The sequence below is a fragment of the Phoca vitulina genome, unplaced genomic scaffold, assembly GCF_004348235.1.
Source record: "Phoca vitulina isolate PV1807 unplaced genomic scaffold, GSC_HSeal_1.0 scaffold25, whole genome shotgun sequence".
NCBI lineage: Eukaryota > Metazoa > Chordata > Mammalia > Carnivora > Phocidae > Phoca > Phoca vitulina.
In genome coordinates, this window is record NW_022589728.1 from 38,210,541 (window position 1) to 38,231,448 (window position 20,908).

The following is a 20,908-nucleotide window of genomic DNA, read 5'->3' on the forward strand; positions in this document are numbered from 1 at the left end:
CCTTCCTTCCTTCCTTCCTTCCTTCCTTCCTTCCTTCCTTCCTTCCTTCCTTCCTTCCTTCCTTCCTTCCTCCTTCCTTTTTAGATTTATTTATTTAAGAGAGAGCCAGAGAGAGACAGAGAGAGCACAAGCACGGGGGTGGGGCAGAAGGAGAGAGAAACTCAAGCAGATTCCATGCTGAGTGTAGAACTTGATATGGAGCTCAATTTCAGGACCCCAAGATCAGACCTGAGCTGAAACCAAGAGTTAGATGCTTAACCAACTGTGCCACCCAGGTGCCCCAACCTAGAGTTACTTTCCAACCCATTAACCTGTTTTTTTCCTTTATATGAAGCACCTAACACTAACAGAAATTACCTGTTTACTTGTTGTCTGTCTCACCTCCCAACATGTAAGCACTAAGAGAGAGGGATAGTGGGTGTACTTGTCACTCTAGCATTCAGAATACCATATAATAAATATGATTGAATTAATACAACATTTAGGTTGGATCTTGAGGTATTTCTCAAAAGAAATTTAGTCCTTGCTATAATGTCTCTGGAACTTCTGTATAATTTATATAATCTAGGCTGAAACCTGACATATTTGCTATAGTGACAGTGGTCATAGTATAACCACACAGTCTTTAGGATACCTTTATGAATTTAAAGGTCATAAATGAATCTTCTTTTAGTTACCTTACTCTATCAAGAATAATTCTGGTTCCATTCACTTCATCTTAGTTTTAACTTTAGAATCGTATAAATCTTGAGATTTTCAGTTGAGCCCTCTTCATCTTCTATATGTCATAGTCTTGGTGTTGAGCTCAGAATTTCACATGGTAGCCTTTTCTAGCCAAAGGGCCATGTATTTAATGTGTCATCCAAAGCTGGTGCCTTTTCCTGGGTCATCTATCCATTTTATAACATCTTCTTTGGAGCCTTTTGATCAGAAAACCAGCTATGGCTATCAGCCACCCTAACACATTTGCCCAGATTGCTCTTCAAAATTACATTTCTTCAAACTTCGTACATCTCCCCCTCCAAGCAGATGGTTTTGTTTCATATTTCATTGAAAAAAAACAAACAGATACTATCAGTCAGAAACTTCCTCAGCTTTCTATCACCAAATCCATCCATGGCCCTGATCTGCATGTGCTTTCTTCAACTTCCTTCCTACAACCTCAGTGAAGAGTCCCTACTCTTATGCAGAGCCAGCACCCACTTACACTTTGGACTATATCCTCTCTCATTTTCTAAAGGATTTTGATTCTGAAATGATCCCTCTTCTTATATAACTAGTTTCTCATTCTCTGCAGAATTATTTCCATTAGCATGTAAATATAAGCTGTACTATTTTTATTTTCAAAGAAAAACCCTCCAGCTGCCTGCTAATTTTCTAAGATCTCTTCATAGCCAAAGTTCTTAAAAGAATTGTCTATTACCCATTATCTTCACTTTTCCACATTTTCTCCCCAGCCCACTTCAGTCAGTTTCTTCCCCAACACTTCACCCCTATTGCCAAGGTCACAAATGGTTTTCATGTTGCTAAATCCAGTGGTTATATCTATGCTTTTATTTTACTTAACTTTCCCCTGGGATATGGCCTGCATCTTCTTTTAAAAAATAGCTTTCTTGGGCGCTTGGGTGGCTCAGTTGGTTAAGCGACTGCCTTCGGCTCAGGTCATGATCCTAGAGTCCCGGGATCGAGTCCCACATCACGCTCCCTGCTCAGCAGGGAGTCTGCTTCTCCCTCTGACCCTCCTCCTTCTCATGCTCTCTGTCTCTCATTCTCTCTCTCGCAAATAAATAAAATCTTAAAAAAAAATTTAAAAAAATAGCTTTCTTTTCCTTTTCTTTCCCCTTGGCTTCTGTTACACTATGTATCTTGGAGAACCTAAGTCATAGATTTTTGTAATTTATTGAGGCTGTGCTCTCAGGAGAAACCTATAAAAGTGTGAGGAAGCAGAACAGAGCAGGGAAAGAATCAAGGTTAAATCTGATTTCAGGAGAAATTTACCCTTAGCCTTATCCCATCAGAGTTCTGGAACATGCCTTGAGCCACAGAGGCAAAGGGGCTGGCTGTTACATCCCTGCATTCACTATGGGATATAGGCCACCCTGAGAGGATAGAGTAGAGGCATAACTTTCCAGGCACCTCCAGGTAAAGCATGTCCTAGAAGCCAAGGGAAATTCTTCAGAGAAGGATGCAGTAGAAAGTCCTCAGCCGGAAATGTCCAGTTCCTGAGGATTGAGCACTGTCTCAATAAAGGAGATCTGCTATACCAGATACTGCAGGTGTCCCACCCTCACTGTCTACCTCACTGGCGATTCCTTCTCTCTGCTAGGCTCAATCCTCTCCTCATACTCTCACTCTTGGTGATCTCTTACAATTGCACAGGATACCTTTTCTTGGGGAAGGCTCAAATTTAACCCTCTGGTCTTGAGCACGTTAGAGAGTTCTGGAGTTGCATTTACATCTGCTTACTTGATATTTCCACTTCAAGTTCTAAAAGGCATCTTAATTTTAATAGGGATAAAACAGAACTCTTGATACCTTGTCCTTCCCCCTAGCCTGCCCTTGTCCTAATTGTCCTCATCTCAGGCGTTCAAGCTCCAAAGCTTGATTCTACACAAGATTCCTCTCTTTCTCTTACATCTCACAAGCTTCTGGCCCTACTTCCAGAGCATATCTCACACTCATCCACTTCTTTCCACCTCCATCACCACCATTCTACCCCAAACCATCCTGATTTCTTGGCCTGACCACTGCAGTCATGCCTCTGAAGAGTGTGCTATCCCTTGCTCCCCTGAAGACTACTCTGTATACAGCTGTCCGAGTGCTCCTGATAAGACATACACCAATTAATACTACATTTGCTCAAAACCCTACACTCATTTCTCACTTCACTTAGAGTAAAATCCCAACCCTTCACCCTGGTTTACAAAATCATGGACAATCTGGCCCAAGTATACCTTTGCAACCCCATGTTTTGCTGAGTTTACCCATTATGCTTAGCCGCATCAGCCACATCTCCTGGTTCCTCAACTATGTCAAGAATGTTCCAGTTTTGAGGTCTCTATTTTGGCCATTTCTTTTTTATTATCATCGTTCAGATCTCAATTTAAATATCAACTTCTAAGACAAGCTTCCCTGATCAGCGAATCACTATCTCTTATTTTAATTATATACAGAGCACTTAATGCTACCTAATATTTTTCTTATTTTCTTATTTTTTAGACTTTCATTCACTTCTTTTTCTTTTTTTTAAATTTAAGTTTAGTTAACATACAGAGTATTATTAGTTTCAGGGGTAGAATTTAGTGATTCATCAGTTGCATATAACACCTAGTGTTCATTATATCAAGTGCCCTCCTTAATGCCCGCCACCCAATTATCCCATCCCCCCTCCACATTCCCCCCACCCCCAGCAACCCTCAGTTTGTTCCCTAGAGTTAAGAGTTTCTTATGGTTTGTATCCTCTCTGGTTTTACCTTGTTTTTCCTTCCCTTCCTCTATGTTCATCTGTTTTGTTTCTTAAATTCCACATATGGGGGTGCCTGGGTGGCTCAGACTGTTAAGCATCTACCTTCTGCTCAGGTCATGATCCCAGAGTCCTTGGATCGAGACCTGAGTTGAGCTCCCCCCTCAGCAGGGTCTGCTTCGCCCTCTGCCCCTCCCCCCACTTGTGTGCTCTCTTGCTCTCAAATAAATAAATAAAATCTTAAAAAAATAAATTCCACATATGAGTGAAATCATATGGTATTTATCTTTCTCTGACTTACTTCGCTTAGCATAATACCCTCTAGTTCCATCCATGTCATTGCAAATAGCAAGATTTCATTCCTTTTTGATGACTGAGTAATATTCCACTGTATATATATACAACACATCTTCTTTATCCATTCATCTGTCAGTGGACATCTGGGCTCTTTCCGTATTTTGGCTGTTGTGGATATTGCTGCTATAAACATTGGGATGCATGTGTCCCTTTGAATCATTATTTTGTGTCTTTTGGATGAATGCCCAGTAGTGCAATTACTGGGTCATAGGGTAATTTTATTTTTAACTTTCTGAGGAACCTCATACTGTTTTCCAGAGTGGCTGCACCAGTTTGCATTCCCACCGACAGTGTAGGAGGGTTCCCCTTTCTTTGCAACCTCGCCAACATCTGTCGTTTCCTGAGTTGTTAATTTTAGCCATTCTGACTAGTGTGAAGTGGTATCTCATTGTGGTTTTGATTTGTATTTACCTGATGATGAGTGATGTTGAGCATTTTTTCATGTGTCCATTACCCATTTATATGTCTTCTTTGGAAAAATGTCTATTCATATCTTCTGTCCATTTCTTGACTAGATTTTTTTGTTTTTTGGGTGTTGAGTTTGATAAGTTCTTTATAGATTTGGGATACTAGCCCTTTATCCAATATGTCATTTACAAATATCTCCTCCCATTCTGTAGATTGCCTTTTAGTTTTGTTGACTGTTTCCTTTGCTGTGCAAAAGCTTTTTATCTTGATGAAGTCCCAACAGTTCATTTTTGCCTTTCTTTCCCTTGCCTTTAGAGATGTGTCTAGCAAGAAGTTGCTATGGCAGAGTCAAAGAGGTTGCTGCCTGTGTTCTCAAGGATTTTGATGGTTTCCTGTCTTACATTTAGGTCTTTCATCCATTCTGAACTTATTTTTGTGTATGGTGTAAGAAAGTGGCTCAGTTTTGTTCTTCTGCATGTGGCTGTCCAATTTTCCCAACACCATTTGTTGAAGAGACTGTCTTTTTTCTGTTGGACATTCTTTCCTGCTTTGTTGAAGATTAGTTGACCATAGAGTTGAAATCCATTTCTGGGTTCTCTATTCTATTCCATTGATCTATGTGTCTGTTTTTGTGCCAGTACCATACTGTCCTGATGATTATAGCTTTGTAATACAGCTTGAAGTCTGGAATTGTGATTCCTCCAGCTTTGGTTTTCTTTTTCAACATTACTTTGGCTATTTAGGGTCTTTTCTGGTTCCATACAAATTTCTGGATTATTTGTTCCATCTCTGTAAAAATGCTGGTGGTATTTTGATAGTGATTGCCTTGAATGTGTAGATTGCTCTGGGTAGCATGGATATTTTAACAATATTTGTTCTTCCAACCCATGAGCATGGAATGTTTTTCCATTTCTTTGTGTCTTCCTCAATTTCTTTCGTAAGTGTTCTATAGTTTTTAGAGTACAGATCTTTTACCTCTTTGGTTAGGCTTATTCCTAGGTATCCTAGGGTTTTTGGTGCAATTGTAAATGGGATCAATTCCTTGATTTCTCTTTCTGCTGCTTCATTGTTAGTATATAGAAATGCAACAGATTCCTGTGCATTGATTTTATATTCTGCAACTTTGCTGAATTCGTGTATCAGTTCTAGCAATTTTTTGATGGGAGTCTTTTGGGTTTTCTACATACAGCATCATGTCGTCTGCAAAGAGTGAAAGTTTGGCTTCTTCTTTGCCAATTTGGATGCCTTCTATTTCTACTTGTTGTCTGATTGCTGAGGCTAGGACTTCCAGTACTATGTTGAACGACAGTGGTGAGAATGTACATCCCTGTCATGTTCCTGACCTTAGGGGAAAAGCTCTCAGTTTTTCCCTGTTGAGGATGATATTAGCTGTGGGTCTTTCATATATGGCCTTTATGATGTTGAGGCAGGGTTTTTATCAAGAAAGGATGCTGTATTTTGTCAAATGCTTATTCTGCATCCATTAAGAGGATCATATGGTTCTTATCTTTTATTAATGTGGTGTATCACGTTGATTGATTTGTGGATGTTGAACCACCCTGCAGCCCAGGAATAAATCCCACTTGGTTGCGGTGAATAATCCTTTTGATGTACTGTTGGATCTGATTAGCTAGTATCCTGTTGAGAATTTTTGCATCCATGTTCATCAGGGATACTGGTCTGTAATTCTTTTTAGTGGCGTCTTTGTCTGGTTTTAAGATCAGGGTAATTCTGGCCGCATAGAATGAGTTTGGAAGTTTTCCATCCATTTTTGGGGACAGTTTCAGAAGAAAAGGTATTAATTCTTTAAATGTTTGGTAGAATTCCCCTGGGAAGCCATCTGGTCCTAGACTCTTGGTTGTTGGGAGATTTTTCATTACTAATTCAATTTCTTTGCTGGTTATGCATCTGTTCAGATTTTCTATTTCTTCCTGTTTCAGTTTTGGTAGTTTATATGTTTCTAGGAATTTATCCATTTCTTCCAGATTGTCCAATTTGTTGGCATAGAATTTTTCATAATATTCTCTTATAATTGTTTGTACTTTTGTGGTGTTGGTTGTAATCTCTCCTCTCTCATTCATGATTTTATATTGGTTGTGATCTCTCCTCTCTCATTCATGATTTTATATATTTGGGTCCTTTCTCTTTTTGATAAGTTGGCTAGGAGTTTATCAATCTTGTTAATTCTTTCAAAGAACAAGCTCCTAGTTTTGTTGATCTGTTCTACTGTTTTTTTTTTTTTCCTATATCATTTATTTTTGCTTTAATCTTTATTATTTCTCTTCTCCTGTTAGATTTAGGCTTTATTTGCTGTTCTTTTTTCAGGTCCTTTAACTATAAAGTTAGGTTGTGTATTTGAGACTTTTCTTGCTTCTTGAGGAAGGCCTGTATTGCTATATACTTCCCTCTTAGGACCACCTTTTCTGCCTCCCAAAGGTTTTGGACTGTTGTGTTTTCATTTTCATTTGCTTCCATGTATTTTTTAAATTCTTCTTTAATTTTGTGATTGACCCATTCATTCTTTAGTAGGATGTTCTTTAACTTCCATATATTTGTGGTCATTCCAAATTTTTTCTTGTGGTTGACTTCAAGTTTCATAGCATTGTGGTCTGAAAATATGCATGGTATGATCCCAATTTTTTTGTAACAGCTGAAACCTGATTTATGACCCAGTATGTAATCTATTCTGGAGAATGTTCCACGTGCACTCAAAAAGAATGTGTATTCTGCAGTTTTAGGATGAAATGCTCTGAGTATATCTGTGAAGTCCATCTGGTCCAGTGTGTCATTCAAAGCTCTTGTTTCCTTGTTGATCTTCTGCTTAGATGATCTGTCCATTACTGTGAGTGGGGTGTTAAAGCCCTTACTATTATTGTAATATTATCAATGAGTTTCTTTAAGTTTGTTATTAATTGATTTATATATTTGGCTGCTCCCAAGTTAGGGGCATAAATATTTGCAATTGTTAGATCTTCTTGTTGAATGGACCCCTTTATTATGCTATAGTGTCCTTCTTCATCTCTTATTATAGTCTTAGGTTTAAAATCTAGTTTTTCTGATACAAGGATGGCTATGCCAGCTTTCTTTTGATGTCCATTAGCATGATAAATGGTTCTCCATCTCCTCACTTTCAATCTGGAGGTGCCTTTGGGTCTAAAAGGAGTCTCTTGTAAGCAGCATCTCATTGGGTCTTGTTTTTTTATCCATTCTGCTACTCTATGTCTTTTGATTGGAGGAGCATTTAGTCCATTTACATTCAGAGTAATTATTGAAAGATACAAATTTAGTGCCATTGTATTACCTATAAAGTCGCTATTCCTGTAGATTATCCCTGTTCCTTTCTAGTCTTTGTTACTTTTGGACTCTCAAAGGGTCCCCTTTAATATTTCTTGCAGGGCTGGTTTAGTGTTTACAAATTCCTTTAGTTTTTCTTTGTCTTGGCAACTCTATCTTTCCTTCTATTTTGAATGACAACCTTGATGGATGAAGTATCCTTGACTGCATATTTTTCCCATTTAGCACATTGAGTATATCATTCAGGCCTGCCAGGTCTCTGTGGACAGCTATGCTGCCAGCCTTATGTGTCTACCCTTGTAGGTTAAGGACCTCTTGTCCCGAGCTACTTTCAGGACTTTATCTTTGTAATTTGCAAATTTCACTATAATACGTCATGGTGTTGACCAATTTTTGTTAATTTTGAGGGGAGTTCTCTGTGCCTCCTGGACTTGAAACCAGTTTCCTTCCCCAGATTAGGGAAGTTCTTAGCATAATTTGTTCAAATAAACCTTCTGCCCCTTTTTCCCACTATCTTTCTTCTGGGACTCCTATAACATGAATATTATTTCACTTTATGGAATTGCTGAGTTCTTTAAATCTACCTTCATGATATAATAGTGTTCTTTCCCTCTTCTTTTCAGCTTCACTATTTTCCATAATTTTATATTTTATATCACTGATTCACTCTTCTAATTCATTCATTCTTGTTTTTATGGCCTCCACTTGGGACTGCATCTTGGTAATAGCATTTTATTTTTTATTTTTTATTTATTTTTTATTTATTTTTTTAAAGATTTTATTTATTTATTTGACAGAGAGAGAGATAGCGAGAGCAGGAACACAAGCAGGGGGAGTGGGAGAGGGAGAAGCAGGCTTCCTGCCGAGCAGGGAGCCCGATGTGGGACTCGATCCCAGGACCCTGGGATCATGACCTGAGCCGAAGGCAGACGCTTAACGACTGAGCCACCCAGGCGCCCGGTAATAGCATTTTAAATTTTGGCCTGACTAGATTTTAGTTCTTTTATCTCTGCAGTAAGGGATTCTCTAGAGTCTTCTATGCTTTTTCAAGACCAGCTAGTATCCTATAATTGTTGTTTTAAATTCTAGTTCAGACATCTTACTTATATCTGTATTGATTAAATCCATGGCTAAGAGTACTACCTCCTGTTCTTTCTTTTTGGGTGAATTTCTCCATCTCATCATTTTGTCCAGAAAAGAAAAGAAGAAAGAAAAAGAAACAACAACAACAAAAACAACAAATCACCCATCCTGGGTGTGTTTTAGTCTGTTTATTAAAGAAACTAGATACCAAAATAGAAAGAAAGAAAGAAAGAAAGAAAGAAAGAAAGAAAGAAAGAAAGAAGGAAAGAGGATATATAAATAAAATGCGATGAAAGGAAACAAAAAAATAGAATATATATATATAAATTAAACTTAAAAAAGAATAAAAAAGAGAATTGAAAAAAAAGAAATAAAAAAAAAAACCCTAAAGAATAAAAGTACAATGGATACTAGATACTATTTTCCCCTAGAGCTGAAGCTTTGCAGCCCTCTATATAATCAGTAATTTTGGTGCGAGCAAGTTGTTTGTGCTGGTCTTCTTGGGATGGGTCCTGTTCCCCTGATTCTCAGGTGGACTTGTCCTAGTGGAAATGCACCTCCAGTGCATAGGGAGGCAGGGCTTGCTGTAAGCGGCTCTGGACTCCACTAGGTGGTGCTGTTTTGCTCCCTGAAGGCTTTCAGCACTGATGGGCAGGATGAATATGGGGGGTGCCCAGCTCTCTAGCCTGGGAGCTGAAAATTCATGCCCCCCACTCTTTGGTGAGTCTTCACAGAAGAGCAATCAATCATTCATCTCCCCAGTTTCTGTCAGAACTCTGTATTCACCCTGCCTATGTCCGAGCTTTTTTATCTCAGGCACGTGACCAAGTTTCAAAACTCCAAATTTTAGGGACCTCGTACTGTTCAACCCACGCTTCTGCCTTTTGCTGGACCCATCCCAGGAAAGTGGTCATACGACCGCACAGTGGTTCACAGTTTATGGCAACACAGAGCAGAAAGCCAGCACCTAGACTTGCTGTTCTCAGCTGACTTCCACACTCCTATGCTTGGGAGCAGTGGTGCACTTAGGCACCACTTGTTTTGTGACCCAGAGGATCCTCAGATCATGGCGTCACACCTGGGATTCCACCCCACTTCACCACCTGAGCACCTTTAAGCCAGGCATGTCTCCCAGTGTAGAAGACTTCTAAAAGTTCTAATTTTTCACTCCATTGCTTATAATGCTTTGTGGTAGCCTCCTTAAGCAGGCTTCCTCCCTGCTGCCATATACTCAGCTTTATCACACCGGATTCAAGTCTCTGCACCTCCTATCCTCCAAAAGGTGGTTGCTTTTCTACTTGTAGACTTGCAGTATTTGTTTTCTCAGACTTCTGATTGATTTCTTGGGTGTTTAAAATGATTTGATAACTATCTAGTTGTATTTAAGGGATGAGACAAACTTAGGGCCCCCCTACTCCTCCCCCATCATCATTCACTTATTTTTCATTCATTGGATTGCTGTTCTCTCACTGTTACTGTGTAAGTGTCTTGAGGGTAAAGACCTTACAAGTCTTTTTTTTTTTAAGATTTTATTTATTTGTCAGAGCGAGAGCATAAGCAGGGGAGTAGCAGAGGTAGAGGAAGAAGCAGGCTCCCCGCTGAGCAAGGAGCCCCACGTGGGACTTGATCCCAGGACCCCAGGATCATGACCTGAGCTGAAGGCAGCCACTTAACCGACTGAGCCACTTGGGCGTCCCAAGACCTTACAAGTCTTATTCACCTCTGTGTATCTAGTATCTAGAACTGGTGGCTCAAAATAGGCATACAGTGCATATTTTCAAATGAATACTGACCCACTTGCTTCCTTATAGATGATTATGTGGGCAGTTTAGATTGCATTTTTTCATAATTTGTTTGTGGATATATCTCAAAGCATCAAAAAACCCAATCTACTTTATAGTCAAGCTTAATTATATCCTGTGATTTCCCATTGATATACCATGAAATCAAATTACTGTGTTATCTTCAAATATCTGGGCCATGCCCTTAGATTCTGTAAAACACAATGACAATATATGTAACTCATAGATGAAAACTTATGACATAGCATGCAAAATAAGCACTATAGAGGTTGTGCCCTCAGAAATACCTGGAAAGCCCTGATAGTGTGAGAAATCACAAGTTCAGTTCTTTGTTATTTACTTTAAAAATATATGTTGCCATATTTTCATTGAAGACAATTCTCCATGAGTCTCTCATGTTTTTGCACATCTCTGTAGGCAGAGGCACTGACTAGCTTTGTTCTGAACTAACTTTTCGGGGACATTTATATAGCAGATAGCCTTGGAAATTAGAAATCGTGTGTCCTCTGGAGCAAAGGGCAAGCACAGTTATTGCTTATTCTAAAAGATTCAGGTTCCCTAAATTCATGGTTTCTCTTCTGTAACACAATCCATTGCATGTCCAGGTATCATCTGTTTTTTTTGCATTGCTGGTGCAAAAATAACAATATTCTGGACACTGTTGCTGTAGGTAATAAAATGACCTTTGTCTCCTGCCCAGAGGTCTCATGCTTTCTGCCAGCATCTATGAAATAGTGGCAGGTTAACTATTAGCTTGCAAATTGAGTAAAATCTCAGACCTTTCACAGTTCCCAACTGTTGTATTTCTCACTAGTACTCACAAAGATTTTGTCGAGCACTAGTTTACTGCTATGAATTTCTCACTAAATTTAGGCAAAAGAAAGAAATTGACTTGATTTTTGGAAAAGAGATTTCAGATAGTCACTGCTATAGACATATAATGGTCCCCCAAAGATGCCTACAACCTAATCCCAATAATCTGTGAATATGTTAGGTTACATGTCAATGAGGAATCAAGGGTACAGATAGAATCACGGTTGATAGTCAGCTAACCTTGAGATGAAGAGATTATCCTGGATAATATGTGTAGGCCCTGTGTAATTGTGAGGTTCTTTAGCAAAGGATGAAAGATTTATACAGTCTGAAGAGAAATCAGAGTATGAGGTTCTTTAAATATGGAAGACAGCATCAGAATGATGTTGTGATTTGAGACTTCACCAGTCCTTGCTGGTTTTGAAAATGAAAGTGAGGGCCAGAAATCAATGAATGTGAACGGTTTCTGGAAGCTAGAAAAGGTAAGAGAACAGATTCACCCCTAGAGTCTCCAGAAAAACACAGTCCAGTCAACACTTTTAAGTCAGTGAATCCAATTTAATTTCATCTGACCTCCAGAACTATAAGACAATAAATTTGCCTTCTTTTAAGCTACTAAATTTGTGGTAATTTGTTATAGTCCAATAGGAAACTAATATAGTCACAGACTCTGGATTAAGTCTTTCCATTAGAATGGCTACATGAATATATTTTAACTTCACCTTTACAAAAGAATAAGGTCGGGGCACCTGGGTGGCTCAGATCATGACCTGAGCCCAAGGCAGACGCTTAACTGACTGAACCACCCAGGCGCCCCCCCTTAAATTCAAGTGTAATTATCATACAATGTTACATTAATTTCAGGTGTACAGTATGATTCAACCGCTCTATATATTTCTCAGTGTTCATCAAGATAAGTGTACAAGATAAGTGGGAGGATGCGTGAAATAGATAAAGGGGATTAAGAGTACATTTATGTTAATGAGCCCTTTGCCGACTTCTTAAAGGTTTTGATTGTATGGGTCACAACGTTAGGATACTCTTTGGGATGCTCAAGTGAATTATGAGTGAATCATTAATTGTGGTTTTAAATGCCTTTTCAATGGTTTACATTACAATTTTAATGAAGTTCAGTGCTTTATTAAAAATTAAATTGTGCTTTAATTAACATAAGATGTTTGAACCTGAAGCTCAAATGAACTTTATTTATAAAGTTCATTTTAGATATATGTGAAAGAATTGTTTAAGATTATGCTGACATTTTCTTAGGTTACATGGATCTCAACAAAGTTCTTTTTAAAATCCATGTTACAAAAATCATTTTAATGTTGAAATTGTCAGGTAATATCACATGTGTATGAGAAATTGTCAAAGACATAAATTTTGAATAGAAAGAATTTTATATAGAATAACTAAACATAATGATGCTATTTTTTTTTTTAAAGATTTTATTTATTTATTTGAGAGAGAGAGAATGAGAGAGAGAGCATAAGAGGGGGGAGGGTCAGAGGGAGAAGCAGACTCCCCGCCGAGCAGGGAGCCCGATGCGGGACTCGATCCCGCAACTCCAGGATCATGACCTGAGCCGAAGGCAGTCGCTTAACCAACTGAGCCACCCAGGCGCCTCTAATGATGCTATTTTTAACAGCAGTCACTTTTGTTGGCCTTTCCCTGGTTTGAATTACTACATTATTTTCACCACATTCCACCCAACATTGGTCATTTCCATTCCAATATTTTTATTCTGACATGCACTTTTCTTGTATCTTACCATTTTAATTTTTCATGCAGCATACCTAATAAGACTACTTTATTTTTTTCTACCAAGTTTTTATTTAAATTCCAGTTAGCTAACATACCTTGTAATATTAGTTTCATGTTTAGGATTTAGTGATTCATCACTTACATACAATACCCAGTGTTCATCACAACAGGTGTCCTCCTTAATACCCATCATGCATTTAACTCATCCCCCCACCCAGCTTCCCTCCAGCAACTCTGTTTATTTTCTATAGTTAATAGTATGCTCTATGGTTTGCCTCTTTCTTTTTCCCCTCTATGTTCATCTGTTTTGTTTCTTAAATTCCACATATGAGTGAAATCATATGGTATTTGTCTTTTTTGACTGACTTATTTTGCTTAGCATAGTACTCTCTAGCTCCATCCATGTCATTACAAATGGCAAGATTTCATTCTTTTTTATGGCTGACTATATTATGTTGTATATTTAGCCACATCTTTATCCATTTATCAGTCAATGGACATTTGGGCTCTTTCCATAATTTGGTTATTGTTGATAATGCTGTTATAAACATCAGGGTGCATGTATCTCTTTGAATCAATATTTGTGTACCCTTTGGGTAAATACCTAGTAGTGCAATTGCTGGGTCATAGGGTAATACTATTTTTAACTTTTTGAGGAACCTCCATACTGTTTTCCAGTGTGGCTGCACCAGTTTGCATTCCCACCAACAGTTTAAGAGGGTTCCCCTTTCTTCGCATCCTCACCAACATCTGCTGTTTCCTGACTTGTTAATTTTAATTTTAGCCATTATGACTAGTGTGAGGTGGTATCTCATTGTGGTTTTGATTTGTATTTCCTTGATGATGAGTGATGTTGAGCATCTTTTCATGTGTCTATTAGCCATTTGTATGTCTTCTTTGTTTTTTTGTTTTTTTTTTTAAAGATTTTATTTATTTATTTGACAGAGAGAAACACAGCGAGAGAGGGAACACAAGCAGGGGGAATGAGAGAGGGAGAAGCAGGCTTCCCGCGGAGCAGGGAGCCCGATGTGGGGCTCGATCCCAGGACCCTGGGATCATGACCTGAGTCGAAGGCAGACGCTTAACGACTGAGCCACCCAGGCGCCCCTGTATGTCTTCTTTGAAAAAATGTCTATTAATGTCTTCTCCCCATTTTTTACCTGGATTTTTTGTTTTTTTTGGGTGTTGAGTTTCATAAGTTCTTTATATATTTTGGATACCAACCCTTTACAAGTTATGTCATTTGCAAATATCTTCTCCCATTCCATAGGCTGCCTTTTATTTTTGTTGATTATTTCCTTCACCATGCAGAAGCTTTTATCTTGATGAAGTCCCAATAGTTTGTTTATTTATTTAAAAGATTTTATTTATTTGAGAGAGAGAATGAAAGAGAAAGAGAGAGCATGCAGGGGGGTAAGGTCAGAGGGAGAAGCAGACTTCCTGCTAAGCAGGGAGCCTGACGCAAGACTAGATCCCGGGACTCCAGGATCATGACCTGAGCCGAAGGCAGTCGCTTTACCAACTGAGCCACCCAGGTGCCCACCGATAGTTTATTTTTTATTTTTTTTAAAGATTTATTTATTTATTTATTTGAGAGAGAGAGCATGAGAGGGAGAGGAAGAGAGAATCTCAAGCACACTGCACTGAGTGTGGAGCCTGACACAGGGCTCGATCCCACAATCCTGAGATCATGACCTGAGCCCAAACCAAAAATCAGATGCTCAACCGACTGCACCACCTAGGCACCCCCAATAGTTTATTTTTGCTTTTGTTTCCCTTGCCTCATGTGATGTATCTAGTAAGCAGTTGCTACGGCTGACGTCAAAGAGGTTACCTCTATGTGTTCTCCTCTATGATTTTGATGGTTTCCTGTCTCACATTTAGGTCTTTCACCCATTCTGAATTTGTTTTTGTGTATGGTGTAAGAAAGTAGTCCATGTTCTTTTGCATGTGGCTGTCCAGTTTTCCCAACACCATTTGTTGAAGAGACTGTCTTTTTTTTCACTGGATATTCTTTCCTGCTTTGTCAAAGATTAGTTGACCATATATTTGTGGGTCCACTTTGGCATTTTCTGTTCTGTTCCATTCACCTATGTGTTTTTGTGCCAGTACCATACTGTCTTGATCACCACAGCTTTGTAATATAGCTTCATGTCTAGAATTGCTATGCCTCCAGCCTTGCTTTTCTTTTTTAAGATTCCTTTGGCTATTCGGGTCTTCTGTGGTTCCATACAAATTTTAAAATGCTGGTGGTATTTTGATAGGGATTGCATTAAACGTGTAGATTGCTTTGGGTAGTATAGACATTTTTACAATATTTGTTCTTCCAATCCATGAGCATGGAATGTTTTCCCATTTCTTTGTCTCATCTTCAATTTCTTTCAGAAGTGTTTTATAGTTTTTGGAGTACATATCTTTTACTTCTTTGGTTAGGCTTATTCATAGGTATCTTAAGGTTTTTGATGCTATTGTAAATGGGATTGATTCCTTGATTTCTCTTTCGGTTGCTTCATTATTGGTGTAGAGAAATGCAACAGATTTTTGTATGTTGATTTTGTATCCTGAGACTTTACTGAATTCATGTATCAGTTCTAGCAATTTTTTGGTGGAGTCTTTCTGGTTTTCTACATAGAGTATCATGTCTTCTGCAAATAGTGACTTCTTCTTTGCCAATTTGGATGCCTTTTATTTCTTTTTGTTATTTGATTGCTGATGTTAATACTATTTTAATAGTGGTAAGAATGGACATCACTGTCGTGTTCCTGACCTTAGGAGAAAAGCTCTCAGTTTTTCCCTGTTGAGTTTGGTATTAACTGTGGGTCTTTTATATACAGCTCTTATGATTTTGAGGTATGTTCTTCTATCCCTACTTTGTGGAAGGTTTTTATCAAGAGTGGATGCTGTACTTATCAAATGCTTTTTCTGCATCTATTGAGAGGATCATATGGTTCTTATCCATTCTTTTATTTTTTTATTTTTAAAGATTTTATTTATTTGACAGAGAGAGATAGCGAGAGCAGGAACACAAGCAGGGGGAGTGGAAGAAGAAGAAGCAGGCCTTGCGCGGAGCTGGGAGCCCGATGCGGGGCTCAATCCCAGGACCTTGGGACCACGACCTGAGCCGAAGGCAGATGCTTGACGACTGAGCCACCCAGGCACCCCTCTTTTATTTTTTTAAAAAAGATTTTATTTATTTAATTGACAGAGACAGAGATAGTGAGAGCAGGAACACAAGCAGGGGGAGTGGGAGAGGGAGCAGGCTACCCGCCGAGCAGGGAGCCCGATGTGGGATTCAATCCCAGGACCCTGGGATCATGACATGAGCCGAAGGCAGATGCTTAACAACTGAGTCACCCAGGCGCCTTTATTCATTCTTTTATTAATGTGGTGTATCATGCTGATTGATTTGTGAATATTGAACCACCCTTGAAACCCAGGAGTAAATCCCACTTAATCGTGGTGAATGATTCTTTTAATGTACTGTTGGATTCAATTTGCGAGTATTTTGTTGAGGATTTTTGCATCTATGTTAATCAGGCATATTGGCCTGTAGTTCTCTTTTTTAGTGGAGTCTTTGTCTGGTTTTAAGATCAAGGTAATGCTGGCCTCATAGAATAAGTTTGGAAGTTTTCCTTCCATTTCTATTTTTTCGAACAGTTTCAGAAGAATTTTAACTCTTCTTTAAATGTTTGGTAGAATTCCCCTGGGAAGCCATCCTGCCCTGGACTTTTGTTGGGAGATTTGATTACTGATTCAATTTTATTGCTGGTTATCAGTCTGTTCAAGTTTTCTATTTCTCCCTCTTTCAGTTTTGGTGGTTTATATGTTTCTAGGAATTTGTCCATTTCTTCCAGATTGCCCAGTTTGTTGGCATAGAATTTTTCTGTGGCGTTGGTTGTGATCTCTCCTCTCTCATTCGCGATTTAATTTATTTGGGTCCTTTCTCTTTTCTTTTTGATAAATACTGGTTAGGGGTTTATCAATTTTATTAATCTTTTTCAAAGAACCAGCTCTGGTTTCATGATCTGTTCTACTGGGTTGTTGTTGTTGTTGTTTCTGTATCATTGATTTCTGCTCTAATATTTATTATTTCTCTTCTGCTACTGGCTTTAGGATTCATTTGTTCCTCTTTTTAACTCCTCTAGGTGTAAAGTTATCAACAAAAGTTCTTAATGATTTCTTCATCTCATTTGAAGGTGAATAATGCATGAGTTCATTAAATTTCTATATGTTTACAGTTGATAGTACTAAATCTGGGAAACAACCTTTTGGAAGAAATTCCAGAAGAGATGAAATACCTTACATCCCTGAAGAAGCTTCATTTATTTGGAAATAAGATTTGTAAATTTGCATCTGAAGCATGTGGTAAGTTAGTCCAAGAAGAGCAACATTATGGGATCAAACTTAATCTTCTTATATTGAACAAGTAAAAAAGTAAAAAAAGAAATTTTACCTTTTAATCTTTTTTTGTTGCAGATATTTATACACTATTCTTGAAATTAAGGAATTTGGGGGACTTTTTTTTCAACCATTGTATTGTATATATCTCTAATGTGGACCTAAGAAAACAAGTTAGTATTAGTGAATTTTCCCTTTTCAGAATCAGTGTACATTTTGACTCTTGAATCTGGAGGCCCTTTCCCTGTGCCTGAGAGGAAAGTGGTTGAAAATCAAATCAAGAAAAGCTCTTCTTGTTCTTTACACTTTTTATTATCTCAATATTAAGCTACAATATCTGATCAAGATGCTAAGTTTAAAATCAGGAGAATTTGAAAGAAAAAATATGAGATCCAATAATTGGCATTTTTTTTGGTGTTTCTTTTCAACTTATAACTTCTCCGTTCAACAGGACATTCTTCCTATTTAATATAGGTAGAGCGGGCTTAAGGACAAAACACATGACAAAGATCTAGGTGATTTTTATAGCTTCATTGACTCACGTACAGCACCTCATCATTCTATGTCTTTGCCTCTATTAGTAAAACTAAAGATATGTTATGTGAACTTTTGAGACATGGGTGCTAGATACAATCACTGTCACCATCAAGCAGCATTTATTAAGGATATCACTGCATGGGGTGATAAGTTAGAGGAGTATTTGGCAAATAGCACAAATAGACTTAGTATGATCTCTTTATTTTAAAATCTTAAATCATGTATCTTGGAGAAATATTTTTTCAAAATAAGAACTGTAACAAACACTTATTGATGGTTATGCACATTATATATGCAAAGCCATAGATTAAGGGTTCAATTACAGTTTACTTAGGAGGAAAACAGTTTACACAAGAAAAAAATTAAGGGCCTGAAAACAAACACAATTTTATAAACTATTTTATAAACCATATTGAGGGGACAAACTTAGGTAAAACCCAACTTATATAAATAATATTAAGCAATCTAATTAATGCTAATTTAGGTTTCCATAAAGAAAATTTTTTTCTCATGTGTCCTTAAATTTGAGGTTTATAAAATATATGTAACCTGTGTACAGTGCCCTTGGATGTCTGTAGTTTCTGTATTTCTTGGTTTTGGGCTGTTGAACTTTGAAAAGCCCATGTGAGTGACACAGAATATGTTTTATGTTGTGTCCTTATTATCCAAGAGCAGAAGTAGTTTGGTATCAGGGAGTTGAGCACTATCCAGCATGTATTACATGACCCAGTGCCCCTGACCAGAGCTAGACTGGGCCAGGGCTAGACTTGTGTCCCAAGATAGGCCAATATTAGTCTCTTTCTTGGGAATTATGATGGGAGTCTAAAACAGTGTAACTGGTCTGAGCTAATCATATGAACTAAGACAGTGGTTGCAACTGGTGGCCTGTGCGCTGAAACTGGTTCACAAATAAGTTGGTTCTGTTTTGATTGCCTTTTAAAAAATTTGAATTAGGGTACCAAAACTTGCAAATCAGAAGAGTTCATTAAAAAAAATTGGATCTCTCCCTTTTTTGTCCGTTTTAAAAAAGAAAGACTAGGCAACACCAGAATCACATTCCCACATGATAGCAATGGCCAGGAGCTGGCTGAATGGTAACTGCCCTGTTAGATAAGGCAGGTCTTCACCAATTCTACACACTCCTGCCAGGTACACTCCCTCCAGGGCCACTACAATGTTCTGAGTTATCTTCTTAGTTCCTGTAGGCATCCCAGTTTGAGAACTGTCTACCCTGTCTGTGAACATTCAAACACAGGAATTGTAGGATGGCTATGAATTTATGGAAAATTAGAGAAAATCTGCTCAAAAGAGAAAGCCTGGGGAGTGGGGGAAAGATGGGAGTAGGGGGGAGAGAGAAAGAGAGAGAGAGAGAGAGAGAGAGAGAATATAAATATGAAGCTGAGAGAAGCTGTAATGAGAAATAAAACTCTGTGTTCTGCAGAGACGCCCTGAGAATATATCTACTGGACTTTGAGAAACTCCTGGGGGAGATAGAGTATTAGCCTGGAGCATGGTGTGTGTGTCCTTGGATATCACAACTTGGTTCAGTGGTTCAGAAGAAGCATGAGAAGCCCAGCAGACCCAGGCATGAGCATTTCTGTGACTACCAAGAGCAACGAAAGGCCTATGTATATGCATACACAGCCAATACACACATACGAGCCTATAATCATGTTGCATTACACATGCATTTATATTAATATGATTCCCCCCACCCCCACGGGCTAAGGGCCCAGTGTGTTGGGCGGCCGGCACAGCCATAGCCAAGCCTGGCAGAGAGAAGCCTGCCGTGGAGGTGTACCTGGAGCTGCCTTGAGTCACCGACTTCGAGTTCAAGGGGCTGGGGGTGCTGCCTCGGGAGATGGACCTCAATGAGCTGCTGGCGAGCCACACCACGACCTTCTCCCCCCGGCCGGCCTGCAGTATAGCACCATCTGCGAATTCCGCGCAGGAGAGGCGTGCCGGACCACGCCATGTGCGACACACAGTGCTGCCAGTCCGACAAGCCGGGAAGAAGGACAAGTGCACAGGCCCCCAGTCCGTCCACTTTGCCTTGGGCTCTGCGCAGAGGTTAGTGGCCGAGGAGGGCCTATTCCCCACAAAATGCGGCAGAGTGCCTCAGCTCCTTCGCACCTCTGGTGAAGAAGATCCCCAAGTCCTCGCGCCACGTGCTAGCGCGTCTACTCGTCCCTCTTCAAGGTCACGCTGGCCCTGGAGCTGCGTGGACACTTGTACACACTTAATGTCCCCTTCATCCTCCTCCAGGGAGTTCCTCCTGCGCTGCTGCAAAGAGCGCTGTCGTGGGCCACCTGCGCGAGGTGCTGCGCAGCGGTGGGGCTGCGGCGCATGCACAGGGGCACAGAGCCTAACAGGTGTGCATGCGTGCGGAGAGACGGTGGTACGCGTGCGTGCGTGAGTGTGCGCGCATGTGCCGGGCTCTCTCACGGGGGCCTGCCCACTCACGTTCCCCAGTCGCGCGCCGGGGCAGGGTGCTGGTGGCCGGCGCCTTAGACCGCTCTGCCCGCGTGGTTTTCCTGATGGATGGGTGAATGCCGCCAGTAAGGAGGACTCTTTGGACTTCATTTATTCGCTCAACAAACATTTATGGGACAGCCCTTGTGAGTTAAAACTAAAACAAAATAACCCTGGGTTCAGATGCCACTTAGTTTCTGGTTCCAGTTCGTGGTGAGCCTGGCTGGGCTCTCTGCTCTTGGGCGCTGTGATTTAGCTTTTTAATTTGGTGATGAAGTCCCCCTGTTTTGCTTAAGCTAGTTTAAGAGGGTATCTGTCACCAGCAACCCCAAGAGCCTTGACCAAGGCAAGAAACCAGAAGGAAAACAACGGTATATAGAAAAGTGGCTACAAGTTATTCTCTAAGAGATAGCTAACGTAACCAAAATTATTTTCCAACAGATGGCTTACAAAATTTGATTCTGCTTAATCTGAACAACAATCAGCTCACATGGATTCCTCAAGAAGTCAGCAGGTA

The 20,908-nt window shown here is 39.4% G+C and overlaps 1 protein-coding gene across 1 annotated transcript in view; it reads left to right on the forward strand.

Annotated features, from left to right (window-relative positions):
- LRRC69 (leucine rich repeat containing 69) overlaps positions 1–20,908 on the forward strand; it is a 110,257-nt gene that overhangs the window by 23,240 nt on the left and 66,109 nt on the right. The window contains exons 2-3 of the mRNA XM_032422030.1: positions 17,223–17,349; positions 20,833–20,905. Of these exons, the coding sequence (XP_032277921.1) occupies positions 17,223–17,349; positions 20,833–20,905 (200 nt within the window). The remainder of the gene's footprint in view (positions 1–17,222; positions 17,350–20,832; positions 20,906–20,908) is intronic.